The 14,059-nt window shown below is 39.9% G+C and overlaps 1 protein-coding gene across 2 annotated transcripts in view; it reads right to left on the bottom strand.

Annotated features, from left to right (window-relative positions):
* The window catches only part of LOC120471237 (synaptic vesicle glycoprotein 2C), a 59,708-nt gene extending 49,025 nt beyond the window's left edge, over positions 1-10,683 (bottom strand). Inside the window, exons 1-2 of one of the 2 annotated variants that reach the window (XM_089123607.1) lie at positions 10,400-10,683; positions 1,551-2,291 (exon numbers count right to left, since the gene is read on the bottom strand). In XM_089123607.1, coding sequence (XP_088979733.1) covers positions 1,551-2,130 — 580 coding nt within the window. In that variant the 5' untranslated portion in view covers positions 2,131-2,291; positions 10,400-10,683. The remainder of the gene's footprint in view (positions 1-1,550; positions 2,292-10,399) is intronic. The other variant, XM_089123606.1, reaches the window with a different exon arrangement.
* Positions 10,684-14,059: the final 3,376 nt, after the last annotated feature.

Below are 14,059 nucleotides of genomic sequence, written 5' to 3'. Positions count from 1 at the left end.
TTTCTGCTAAAATTACCACAATAAACAATTCTTCAGCCAAGTAATATAGTGCATTAGTAACGACCCCTTTACGACGTTCATTAAAAACTTAAATAATAAAATAAACAGGGAACATGACACAACATCCAATGAACATTTGGAGAACATCAGCTCTTTAATTCGATTTGTCTCCATTATATTGCATATACATGATCTGCGTATTATTATAGATAAATACTTATATAAGAGGCAGAGTGAAGGCTACACACACACACACACACACACTAGATCCTCTTAAATAAGCTCAAATCTACCCACACATGTGCTGTACCTGCTGCCAAAACAATAAACTCATCCAGACCCATAGAGATCACTGAATAATACAACAACAGTCCCAACCCACACACACACACACATCCAAAAACCATCAAACAAGCACGACACAGTACGGTATCGCTGGCAGACGCCACCCAACCACCCACATTACACACACACACACACACTCATTACAAGGAAAAAACCCTCCCTCACATCAAAAGGGTGTAAAAAAGCATCTTGTCGTCTCTACAGCGTGTGACTACAGACAGAAGCGTGTGGGCACAAAAAGGCAGAGATGAATAATAGAGAATCTCGTGCGCTTTCATGGACTCGGTTTAAAGACAGCAGAGGCGATCTCAACAGAATGACCATCGCAAACGCCCAAATATCTTCAGTGGATTATGTTCTAAGAATATAGCAGAATGCACTGCAACAAGCTTGCTGAAAAAATGTATATCTAAATATACACATATTCAGCATCATTACTCTAGGAATCACTCTAATTATATGATGAATTTGAAACATTTCTGATTATCAGTGTTGAAAACAGTTGTGGAATATTTTTGTGGAAACGGTGATACATTTTTCTCAGCAATTTTTAAAGCTGTAGTCTGTAGTTTTTCATTTTCGTCGCCATCTCTGTTCGAAATCTGCAATTGCAGCCTTTGGCGTAATTATCAACTTTACGTGAGTTGTGTCTCGGCACGGCAGAGCGCAGATTAATCCAATGTTTTGAGGAGAGTGTGCGGCTGTCAGTCGATACTGGCATTCGCAATCACAGATGATACTTTTTGGAACTATAACCAACATGTGAATTTTCACCGAAAAATGTCATCTGGACTAGTAACATCCACTTTTTGTTTTTGTTTTTGTTTAATTTTCTTAGAAATGTTAAAACGCACGTCAACCGATCACTTGTTTAGCGTTCATGTAAACACTACATTCAGATTCACCAATTGGAATGAATTCAGTTATGTGATGATGACGATTTTTGCGGGATTTTTTCCAGACAAAAAAATACATAAATCTCTCGTCTCAGGGGGATATGAGAGTGGAAAGCACGGCAATTCGAAAATACTACAGGTTTTCTACTAATACAAAGCTTAATGCTAAATCCTGAAGTATCCCTTTAAGCATTTGCCTGTTTAAAATCCAAACAGCGACTTTTGTTTTTGTCCGGGCAGTGTGTTTTCAGATCAAATATCCAAACTAACTGGCCAGTTTCAGACTGTAAAACACGTTTGATCACTCACCCAGCCACCCGGCTCCTGAGTTCGGCACACACATGTCGGTCTCGGCGCTGGGCAGCACGAAGCCCACGACGAACACCTCCACGCCGTCAGACATGAGCGCCAGGCCCAGCACGAAGAACAGCTGCCACTGGAAGCGCCCGTGTCCACACTCCTGGATGATGAGCTCGTACTGCTGCGCCAGCTCCTCCTCATCCGCCTCTCTCTCCTTCTCCAGCTCTCGTTTATCCTTCACTCCATCTGCTGTCAGCTGGCCCCGCCCCCCTGAAGCCCCGCCCCCCGCCGGCACACCCTGGTACTCGCCCTCGTAGATCTCGTCCTCGTCGTCGTGGCCTTCGGTGGCGTCGCTGGAGCCCTCGTCCTCGTCTCGCCGAGCTCCACCGTCCTGATAGTTGAAACCGTCTTCGTTCACACCCTCGTCTTCGTCGTTCTCGAAGCGGCTGTAGTTGCGTCCCGAAGCGTACTCGTCCGAGGCTCGGTCCACCACTTTACTGACCTTCTTTACGGCGTGCCGTTTCGCCTCTTTGGCGATGTCGCGAGCGCCTTTGGCCAGAGACGTCCTTTCTCTGTACGGGTCCTCCATCTTCACTGATGTGGATGGTTGCAGGAATCAAACGTGAGTTTTATAGGCCGAGTTTAGGTTCACTGAAGGTTGGTTTAGAGACAAACAGGAGAGTGTGACGTTTCCTTTTGACTGACCGCTTCATTCACTGTGGGACAAACAAACACAGGCAGGTTTTCATTCTGTGCAAAAGAGAACAAAACTATAATTACTAATTTACTCAAATATAAGCAAACATTGAATAAAATAAAATAAAAAGTATATATGTGTAAATAAATAAATAAATAAACACAATTTTATACAGTATATATGTGTATAATAAAAAATTATATAAATAAAATATTTTTATACAAGGGCTAACCAAAAACAAAATTATTTTTAATTATTTATATATAATTTTTTTGTTGTATCTTGCATTTTATTTAATATTTTAAAACCATAAACTACTATTTAATCCTATAATGATTATATATATATATATATAACCTAAATTGAAAGTTAAATTAAAAAAATATATATTTTTATATATTAGTAATAACCATAAACAAAATTAGTTTTAACTACTTATTATAACATATTAAATAGAAAAATTAAGATATTAAAAACATAAAAATAGCCACACACACACACATATGTACTGTATGTGTTTATATATATATATATATATATATATATATAGGAGAGAGATAGAAACAATTACAAAGATTCAAATATAATCACTGTGAATTAAGAACAAATTTCAGTGCATTTCAAATCTAAATAGGTGGTTTGCAGTCACGTGATTGTGTTGACGCGCTTAATGCAAATGGAGGGCAAGGAGTGAAGAGCGCAATGGACGAGATGGAGGAAAATCCGTACTGTACTACTTTAGATGCTATTACAAGAGAAATATATCAACAGAAAATCGAAACATATGTTGGACGTGATCCTGACGTTATGAAGAGGACCGATTTTCAACTGAATTGAGAGATTTGCCTGTAGATATCAGCAACTAACTCGTCTTACAGACATACTTTGACTTTACAAAGTTCGGAAACTGGTACGTTACACGAACAGCCACATAAGTGTTTTATAAACACCGGAATAATGTAATTATAAGCCACATAGATAATGTATTAACTCACATTTGACGAAGTGATCACTGTAAACACACACACAGGCCTTTTTCCATTCGGCTCCTCCCGACCACAGACGTAGGTTTGCAAGGCATTTTCCCCCGTGTTTTTCTGTCAATTTCTTGTATTTTCCCGCCTTATGAACAACTTTTGGCACACGATAAAAACTCCTCGTGGTTTGATCGATTTGAGCAACCATAAACGACGCAAAACATAGGCATTTTGAGTTTGTTATAGTGCTTCCTAAATATTGAAAATCACTTCCTGCCCTCCATCTGCGTTTCGCGCCATGGCAACGCAGTAGCGTGACGTCACGTGAAAACAAGCTATTAGTTGGTTATTTTTGTTTTGAACAGATTATGTGAAAGCGCTGTAATCTCAGGTGCCCCTGCTCAAGTGCTCATGTGGAGAAGCCATAAATCAGGCTGGCACAGCGGGCAGAGAAGAGGACACTGTGCCCAGTTTAACCCATCGTCTCTGCATTTCCCTGCTCTGCTTCACACCCTTACCCTCCACAGGGAGTCGTGTGGACATTACCCGGACAGAGTTATGGAGAAGAGAAACTCCACATGATGCAGACACTACAACAGTGAGTCTTCACACACACGCATGCATTTCTGATACTCAGAAACTCACAGACACTGCAGTGCAGCACCATTCCTCTCTCAGGCCCCGTCCACACTACTGCGTTTTCGTTTAAAAACGGAGAATTATAACGAATACAATCTTGTCCACACCAGCGTTTTATCAGCGTATTAGAATTGATCTCCGTCCACATTAAAACGGCAAAAAAAAAACGCGGATCACGTGACCATTCACCAACACTGGGCATGCGCGTGCCGGTGTAACAGTGGCTGACGAATCAGGGAAGGACACGTCATGACTGATGACACCCAATCATAGAGTCGAGCGTCACTCTACACTCTACACACTCTACTCTCTACACTGCCGCCAATATTGGCATAGTTATGATGGCCCTCGACGGCGTATTTATGTGTGAACGATGTTATTTTTGAAAACGGAGAGGGGGAAAATATTTTTTAATTCGCTAAATACCCGGCTTTGTGTAAACGTGGCCTAAACTTCTCCGTTTTAGTCTGGACGGGATGTGCAAATGTAGCAAAAGCTCTCCGTTTTTAAACGAAAACGCAGTAGTGTTGACGGGGCCTCAGACAGAGACACACACACTCATCTCGCTTTTATCTCCTCAAATCTGAAAAATACACACACACACACACTCATTCTCTCCCCCCATGAAAATTATCAGTCAGTCTCACAGATAATATCTCAGAGAAAGGGCCGGAATGAGAGAGAATATTCCATTTGCGATTAAATATTCTATTCTATTTTATGTATAAAGAGGATAATGAGAATTGAGATTACAGTGAAGGTTCCAAATAGAACCAGAACATTCTAAAATCTTTTGAAGTTCCAAAAAAAAACTAAAAAAAACTTTTAAAATATTCTTTAGTTCTGGTATTTTAAAGCCCCTGAATCCATAACACAAAACATCTAGAAAGATCTAGCAATTATAGAACAATATTCAGCTAAAAAAATGTTTTTTGATAAGAAAAGGTTGAACACACGATCCACCGAAGAACCTTTAATTTGCAGAATGTTTCTTGAATCTCAATTCGAGCTGACATTTGATAACTGCGGCTGAAATTCTGGCCAATATGCTGATCATCATTAGAATATGATTAATATTCATTAACTCTGGCATTTGGAACTCAAATCTTAAGAGCCTTGAGCCACAGAAACATGTCTGAGAATAAGACTTACACAAACCACACCAATATATATAAAAAAAAAACATGTATTAGCACACCATAGAAAAAATATATTTCAGAGTTGAAAAAAAGAGTGTTTAACAAGAAAATACCATTTCTTTCTATATCAACATTTTACGTTTATTTCAACGTGTTGCCATTTCTTTGTAATTATTATTAGTTAAATGTAATAATCTTTTTTTGAGTGCACTAAAAGATTTATCAACAATTCGGTTCTTTTCAATGAACTGGTTCATAGACTCTAAAATGAGTCTGAGTGATCTTGAGCAGTCATTAATTAAAACGTGTTAAATCACAACGGCATGCAGACGGAATGGAAAGATCCTATTGGCTGGCTGATCTGATTGGGCTATTCCAGTGGTGTCGTGTGTGTCGGCCTTTCCTGAAGAATCAGCCAAACCTTCATCTGATTCAGCCGAAACAGAAGCGTGATTCTCTAAGAGTCGTGCGTTTCACGGGCCGCTGATACTGTCAGAGACGCTCATTAATCACAGAGGAGGAGCGCGAAGAAAACGTGACCGATCTGACCGGCACAACAGCAATGTTAACAATCAAATTATGTATCCACAATCCATCTAAAAACTCTTGGAAAACTCAACACAGACCGTCCGGAACGCTGCGGCAATACAGACCTAAAAAACAAAAAAGACCCGCAAATCATGACATCATTTAGTCCGAGACCAAATAAAGGCTGTTCCGGATGTAACTATGACATCATTAGAGGGGTGATGTAATCAATGCGACACCCGTTTTTCTGCATTAACCCCCGACGTGAGCGCGGGAGGGGGGGAGGAACAAACTCACGGGACGCTGCGACACAGTTTGACCCTCCATAAACCACTGATGGAGCTCAGAAGAACAGTGAAGTCACTCACACCTCAGGATCTACACTGCAAACTCTCTGCAAGTCGCTTCTCAAGTAAACGCATCTTGATTTGGAAAGGTTGTGATGTGTGTCCTGGAAAAGACACCGATTTTTGTGGCGGTGTTTCACGAGGTGTTTGGGTGAATGATTATTAAGGTCGCGCTGTATTCTAGTGTCCCTGATTCCACACTTCACCTTGCGGAAAACAGATCCGTGGTTAACCAGATTCAGTGGTTTAGTGGAAAGCTGATGAATAACTCCTTGCAGAACACCACAGACACACACACACACACACACACACACGTATATCCTGCAGTAATGTAATGATGGATAGCTGAAGGCTTCACTGGTCACTGGGACTCACCAGCAGCTGTGGGGGTTTTATAGTGGACGCCTGCACAGATTGGATGAAGGTGTGGAGTGTGTGTGTGTGTGTGTGTTTGGCCGCCTGGGAAACCCTACATTATAGGGACAATGGTGCCACAAAGATAGCAATATACAGTATCAGAAATCCTTGTCCTAGATTTAGGGGTAGAGTTACTGTAATGGGAGGGTAAATACAGTTTGTACAGTATAAAAAATCATTCGAATAAAACATGAAAACCCAGGTGTGTGTGTGTGTGTATGTGATTTAGACAGATTACTACAGTTTGATCTACATCCACTACAGTAAAAGCTTTATACCGAGTACAATCTACTGTATACAAAAGGATTTTACTATTTACTGAAATAAATGGATTTTTTTTTTAAGTGAAAGAATCCCAAAGAGTTGATTTTGGAGAAATTGCACAGTGTAAAGAGTTGGTGCGGTTGTTAAATAATAGAATATATTTAAAAATCATTTTTATAAATAAAGATGAAATCATTTATATAAAGAGGATAATGAGAATTAAAGGGGTGGTTCAGGATTTTGGACATCGGTCCTCATTTTCAAGTGAGCCTTAGTGTTATTTATCAGTGGAGACAGTTTTCAAACATTTTCTTCTAGTCGTTCCAGTTGCATAGTTCGCCGGTGCTAGGCTAGCGCGAGTCAATGGTAACTGCTAGCCTGCCATTAAAAACAGTTTTACCTACTCCACAGTACACCAAAAGCACATAAATTATAACACCAGACTATCGATGTAAGTGTCTGTTAAGAGAATAATGTAAAAAATCAAACTACTCTTGCATCTCAACGATCACAAAACATTTACAGGAAGTAGGAAGTAGTTTCTCAGCAGCGGCGGAATTTTACTTTGCTCCAGTTAGTAGTACTGTGCCAAAAAGTAAACACAGAACCGAAGCGCTACAGTCGGGATTACCTGCACTACCTCTCTCTCTCGGTTGCCTAGGAAACTACATTCGCCGCTGCTCTGTGCTAATACAAACAAAGTATAACTATTGCACTGCGATGAAAGGGTAGTTTGATTTCTAACATTATTCTCTCAACAGACATTTACATCGGTAGTCTGGCGTTATAATTTATGTGCTTTTGGTGTACTGTGGAGAGGGTAAAACTGTTTTTAATGGCAGGCTAGCAGTTAGCAGTCACCGTTGCTACTAGTTACCTAGCACCGGCGAACTATGCAACTGGAACGACTGGAAGAAACATGATTCCGATGTCCAAGATTCTGAACCACCCCTTTAAGATTAACAGTAAAGCCGTGTGTCCACCAAAGCTTTTTTAGGCTGCACTTTTTTTGGGCTGCGTTTTATCCAAAATTGAACATTTTTCAACTCTTGGCTCAACTCTCAGTAAAAACGCTGGGTGCTCGGCGCTTCAGCCTGAAAAAAAAAAAGTTTAGCGCCTCATTACGCTCATGGTGTTTAAAAAACGCGACGCTCCCAATGAAAACAAACGCCGGGTGCGTGGAAAAACGCTTTGGTGGACACACAGCCTTTCTAATCTAAATCATAGAAGAATCTTTCAAAATGAAGTGTGACTATATGTAATATTTGAACATATATAAATTAATTTGACACACAGGACACCATTTCAGTCAAATTTATAAAGCTATTTAAAAATATAACAAAATGGTGAAGTTGTTACATTTCAACCTCAAATCTCGATAATAAATAAAAACAATTTGCATGCTATAAAACATCATTTGCAACAACTCAAATGTCAGTACAGCTAATCCGTGTTCGGTGTAAAGTGGGCGTCTGTGCTTTTACTGAGAGTGGTTTGAAGGAACAGACTACAGGGGTCAAAGGTCACATGTTATGTGCGCTGGGGGACACTTTGTCTGATCCATTTCATTGATTAGCTGACATACACATATAAGTGTGTGTGTGTGTGTGTGTGTGTGTGTGATAAAACTGATGCATCTGAAACCATGTCCCTATCTATCTATCTATCTATCTATCTATCTATCTATCTATCTATCTATCTATCTATCTATCTATCTATCTATCTATCTATCTATCTATCTTTTTTTTATTTCCTAAGGCACATCAGCTTTACCTAAAAATAATTCATATTTAATTTTTTATCTTTTTTAAAATATTTATAAAGTATTTGAATTTGCTTGAAAATGTCTATGTGGTTCACCTGAATAAGAGCAGATAATTCTGAGTCTCCACATCAAAATGGCAAATGTCAAAGGACCAGTTCACTGACAAACACACACGCAAACGCACAGATGTGCCGGTTCAAACTGGTCTGAGATTTCTGCTAAAGCGCTGCAGTGAGAATATCAGATGCTAATACTATGGTATGATTGCTATATGTTTTATTGTTTTACAGTACAAGGTATTTCAAAAGAATATCTTGTTACCACCATAATACATAACGGTATTAAGGTTCATGTCCAAAAAGCCATAGCTACTTATTTGTTAGTGCACTTTTCCGTAGTAAAGAAACATTTTCCCTTGCAGGACAGTCCTATAGTTGTGTATTCACCGCATCAGTCTCGTCTGTGAGGCAGGTTGTTTCACGCACCGCAGCTTTCACCCTTTTACTAGCACTGGGAGAAAAGTCATCGGTCTGCGTGTGAATGGCCAGCACAAGCGGGAAAAGGCATCAATCACGGCCCGGCTCTGACGCAAGCTCGCCCCGTAATGAGATTTCGGCTGTCTTGACATTGTGCATGGGAATCAATCCCCCTCCCTCTCCGTTTTATCTTTCCGTCACACACACATCTGCTCCACAAGCCTCCATGACTCACATTTTCAGGTGGATTTCTTTCTGCTCGTGACAGTCACGCACATTTTGTCAGGAAACAAGTTCCTAAAGTGAATCTCTCTCGCTCTCTCTCTCTCTCTTACTAATCCAGGAGCCCCCGCGGATCTTAACACACACACACACACACACTTGATATCTTCTCCAGTATTCAGAACATAAGTCAATCTACAGTCTTTTTAATAACAATTCTTAAATGAATAGATCACCCAAAAATGCTGTCATTATTTACTCTCACTTAACACAAAAGTAAAGAATCTTCATGCAAAATGGTTCACAAGCTCCAAAAAAAAAAAAAAAAAAAACTCAGAACTTATCATAAAAGTAATCCATGCAACTGTATCCCCTGCCTTCTGAAGTCATTTAATGCTTTGCTTGATAAATATAATAACATCTTAGTCATTATTCATTGACAATTTGATCAAATAAAGAACTGCTAGATGTGTCAGCCGCGTTTGGTCACATGACACACGAGAACCAATGAGGTTGTTGGATGTTGCTGGCATCACTCCTGCCATATTTAATGTGAGGTCCTCCTCACTCAAAGTTATTACATGACTTCAAAAGGCTTAGAAAATAGTGCATGAGTCATATTGATGACTTTTGAACTACTTTTGTAGTGTTGTTTTTGGTCCTTTACAAACATTATTAATACACATTGTTATTATATGGGAAAATCTGCATAGACTAGGCTAAATGACCCTTTTGTGTTCCACAGAACAAAAAAATAACATCAGAATACAGGCTTTGCAATCTTGAATAGTTGGTCTATATATTGCATCTACATCTATATAATGCACACCTGTTAAATTACATATTAAAACATATTCTATATTCCACGACAAAAAATAATAATGACAGTCTTGTTTAATTCGTGAACAACTATCAAACACAAGTGTGTGTGAGAGTGTGTGTGTTAACTGTTACCCATTGAGAGACAAATTCCCGTTGGTGTTCAAAAGCAAAACCAATGACTAAACTAAAATATAAATATTAAAATATAAATATTTGATGAATTTACGCAGGTAAATTCCTTTTAGTAAAAACACAATTTCACGTCACGATCTGCATGGAAAAAAGTGAATCGACAGAAATATAAAATTCTAACGGGAAGCGTTCACACGGGGCGCGTTCTGCTTTAATTGCCCATTAACGTACATAAGAGTCAGATTGGGGCGTTTGCGTCGTGTTTGTAATATGCGGTGTCAAGTTAAAAACAGTTCAACTTCTCCGGTCCGTTTTCACGCAAAACGCAACAACCCGTCCGTGTGAACGTTCCCTGTGCGCAACCAAAGTTTATTTTACGCTTTTGACTCGTGCGTAAACCTACAAAAAAATAATAACAATACTAATCACTTACTGTACGTGAGTCCAGAGTTCACTGGCGCGCGGCCACCCGGGCGCGGGAACGCAGATCTTCCTTTAGCGTTTTTTTCCTCTCTCCTCACAATGCAGCAGCAGCGCGTCTCTCTGCAGCACTTGAAGAAAAGCTAAGAAGTGATGGAGAGAGAGAGAGAGAGAGAGAGAGAGAGAGAGGGGGGGGGGAGAGGGGGCGAGAGAGAGAGAGATAGAGATGAAATCAATAGTTGTATCGCGGCAGCCCCGCTCAATGTGACGCGACGCGGGGCGGGGGAGAAGAATGAGCGAGTATATCATAGTGAGTATATACTATGACTGTATGCGTGGATATGAACACCCCCACCCACCCGTGACGCATTGCTCTTTCTCCTCAAGTCACGATTCTCTGGAGGCTCCAGGGCTTTTTCCTGCATTGTTGGGGTGACTCGTGTTTTAGTGTTTTTAACTTTCTGTGATAGTCGTGCCTCAGAGGAACAATCACCAAAAGAAAAACCCCTATGCGGCACTCGAGTTCTGATTGAGACTCGTCGTGATTGAACTCCTGCCAGGCGGGAGATGAGATGGAATCTTGATGGATTCAAGCGGTTTACGCGGGAAAGGCGGGACGAACATGGAATTCTCCGTGGTGCTGAGGAAACCATGTAGAAGAGATCCACTCAGATTGGATAAACAGAAACAGAACTATACACTGAACCATATCCACTCAAATTAAACAGAATAACCCTGCAGAGCCGCATCAGATTTGAAATAAACAGAATAAATACTTAGAACTGGACCGAGTAGATGCAACAGACTTTACAGAACTAGACAGAACAATCCCTTCAGAACATCTACTTAGAACAACACCGAATCACATAGATCAGACTCATAAAACAGAGTTTACAGAACAGAACAGATTCACTCTGAGTCACACAACAAACCCTACAAAACCACAGACTATATCCATATGATAAACAGAGCTTACAGAACCATTTACTTTAGAACAGATCCACTCAGAAACAAAAAGATGACATTTACACAGACCTGATGTACTCGTAATTGAACCACAGACCAGATGCATAAAAACAGACCCAGAACCGTTGAAAAATACAGAAAAGTTGTGCTGAACTAAAGACGGCACTGTCCGCGGAGGCCTTTCAAAGGCCAGTGAAAGCACATCACTTCCAGTTAGTGTAGTGGTATGTTTGAATATGAGGTTGCGGTTTCACACTCATTCCAAAATTATATTAAATATCCAGGGTTGGATTAGTTTGCAATTTGGATTTTTTTTAAATAATATCCCATGAGTCATAATACTTGCAATTTCAACTTTCTGAAGTGCTTCTTTTAAAAAGAACACCACTTTCTCACATAATACAGTGAAGCAGCCCCTGCATGAGTGAGGAATTGATTCTCAAGCCTCTTACTGATATATCAACTATTTCAGCACCACTGTCACGGACAGCGCCTGGTAACAACGCACATAAGAATGTATAATATATTAAGCAACCTCCTAAGGTATGGTTCATGGAACATGTCAAGAAATGGTATACCTTTAAGTTATACCTTAAGAGACAACGTTATCAGGAAATCCAGCCCAGATCCTTATAAAACACACCTTGTTGAACCATCTAGAACAGAACCACTTAGAACCAAACAGAACTACATAGGTCATATTTGCAAAAAATAGATTTAGAACTACACATAACATAGGTCAGATTTGCAAAGAATAGAACTACACAGAACCACATAGATCAGATGCATAAAAACAGACCCTAGACAGAACTAGACAGGACAGAAACTATAGAACCACATCAGATGTTATTCAGAACAGATGTTCTCAGAACCATATAAAACAGACCCTATAGAACCACATTAGACATTATACAGAACCACATCAGACGTTATACAGAACAGATCCTCTCAGAACCATATAAAACAGACCCTATAGAACCGCATTAGACATTATACAGAACCACATGAGATGTTAAACAGAACCGATCCTCTTAAAACCATGTAAAACAGACCCAACAGAACCACATCAGATATTATACAGAACCACGTCAGACATTATACAGAACTGATCCTCTAGAACCATATAAACAGACCCTACATAACCACGTCAGACATTATACAGAACCACATCAGACGTTATACAGAACTGATCCTCTTAGAACCATATAAACAGACCCTACATAACCACGTCAGACATTATACAGAACCACATCAGACGTTATACAGAACTGATCCTCTCAGAACCATATAAAACAGACCCAACAGAACCACACCAGACGTTATACAGAACGAATCCTCTTAGAACCATATAAAACAGACCCTACAGAACCACATCAGACGTAAAAAAGAACTGATCCTCTTAGAACCATATAAACAGACCCTACAGAACCACATCAGACGTTGTACAGAACTGATCCTCTCAGAACCAAATAAAACAGATCCAACAGAACCACACCAGATGTTATACAGAACTGATCCTCTCAGAACCATATAAAACACACCCTACAGAACTAAATCAGACATTATATAGAACAGATCCTCTTAACCATATAAACAGACCCCACAGAACCACATCAGATGTTATACAGAACAGATCCTCTCAAAATCATATAAAACAGACCCTACTGTACCACATCAGACGTTATACAGAACCACATCAGACGTTATACAGAACTGATCCTCTTAGAACCATATAAAACAGACCCTACAGAACCACATCAGACGTTATACAGAACTGATCCTCTCAGAACCATATAAAACACACCCTACAGAGCTAAATCAGACATTATATAGAACAGATCCTCTTAGAACCATATAAACAGACCCTACAGAACCACATCAGACGTTATACAGAACTGATCCTCTCAGAACCAAATAAAACAGATCCAACAGAACCACACCAGATGTTATACAGAACTGATCCTCTCAGAACCATATAAAACACACCCTACAGAACTAAATCAGACATTATATAGAACAGATCCTCTTAACCATATAAACAGACCCCACAGAACCACATCAGATGTTATACAGAACAGATCCTCTCAAAATCATATAAAACAGACCCTACTGTACCACATCAGACGTTATACAGAACCACATCAGACGTTATACAGAACTGATCCTCTTAGAACCATATAAAACAGACCCTACAGAGCTAAATCAGACATTATGTAGAACAGATCCTCTTAGAACCATATAAAACAGACCCTACAGAACCACATCAGACGTTATACAGAACAGATCGTCTCAGAACCATATTAAACAGACCCTACAGAACCACATCAGACCACAGAACATCCCACAGAGCTATAAATAACAGAACCACACACAGAGAACAGAATGAGATCAAACACAGAATGATTTCACAGAGGACTCCACTCTGACCTCTGACCCGTGACGTCAGCTGGTAACAGGAGCTTCACAGTTTCAGCTGGAGTTCACACTCACAGCATTTTGACTCAGGAGTTCTGATGGGTTTTCAAGTAAGTGTCCATTAACATCACAAAGGCATAAAATGAAGATGATGGGGCATGTGTGAAACGAGGAGTGTTTTGTGTTTTGTTCCAAGCTAAAACGGTTCCCCGGAGAGCTGTTGGGAGAGACATCATTTCACATCCTATCCGGCCTGGAAAGAAACCACCGAACTCTCTGAATGATCCTCTCC

The sequence above is a fragment of the Pimephales promelas genome, chromosome 19 (genome assembly GCF_988280905.1).
Source record: "Pimephales promelas chromosome 19, fPimPro1.hap1.1, whole genome shotgun sequence".
Lineage (NCBI taxonomy): Eukaryota > Metazoa > Chordata > Actinopteri > Cypriniformes > Leuciscidae > Pimephales > Pimephales promelas.
Note: the sequence above shows the minus strand (reverse complement) of the source record. Positions and strands in the feature narration are given on the sequence as shown.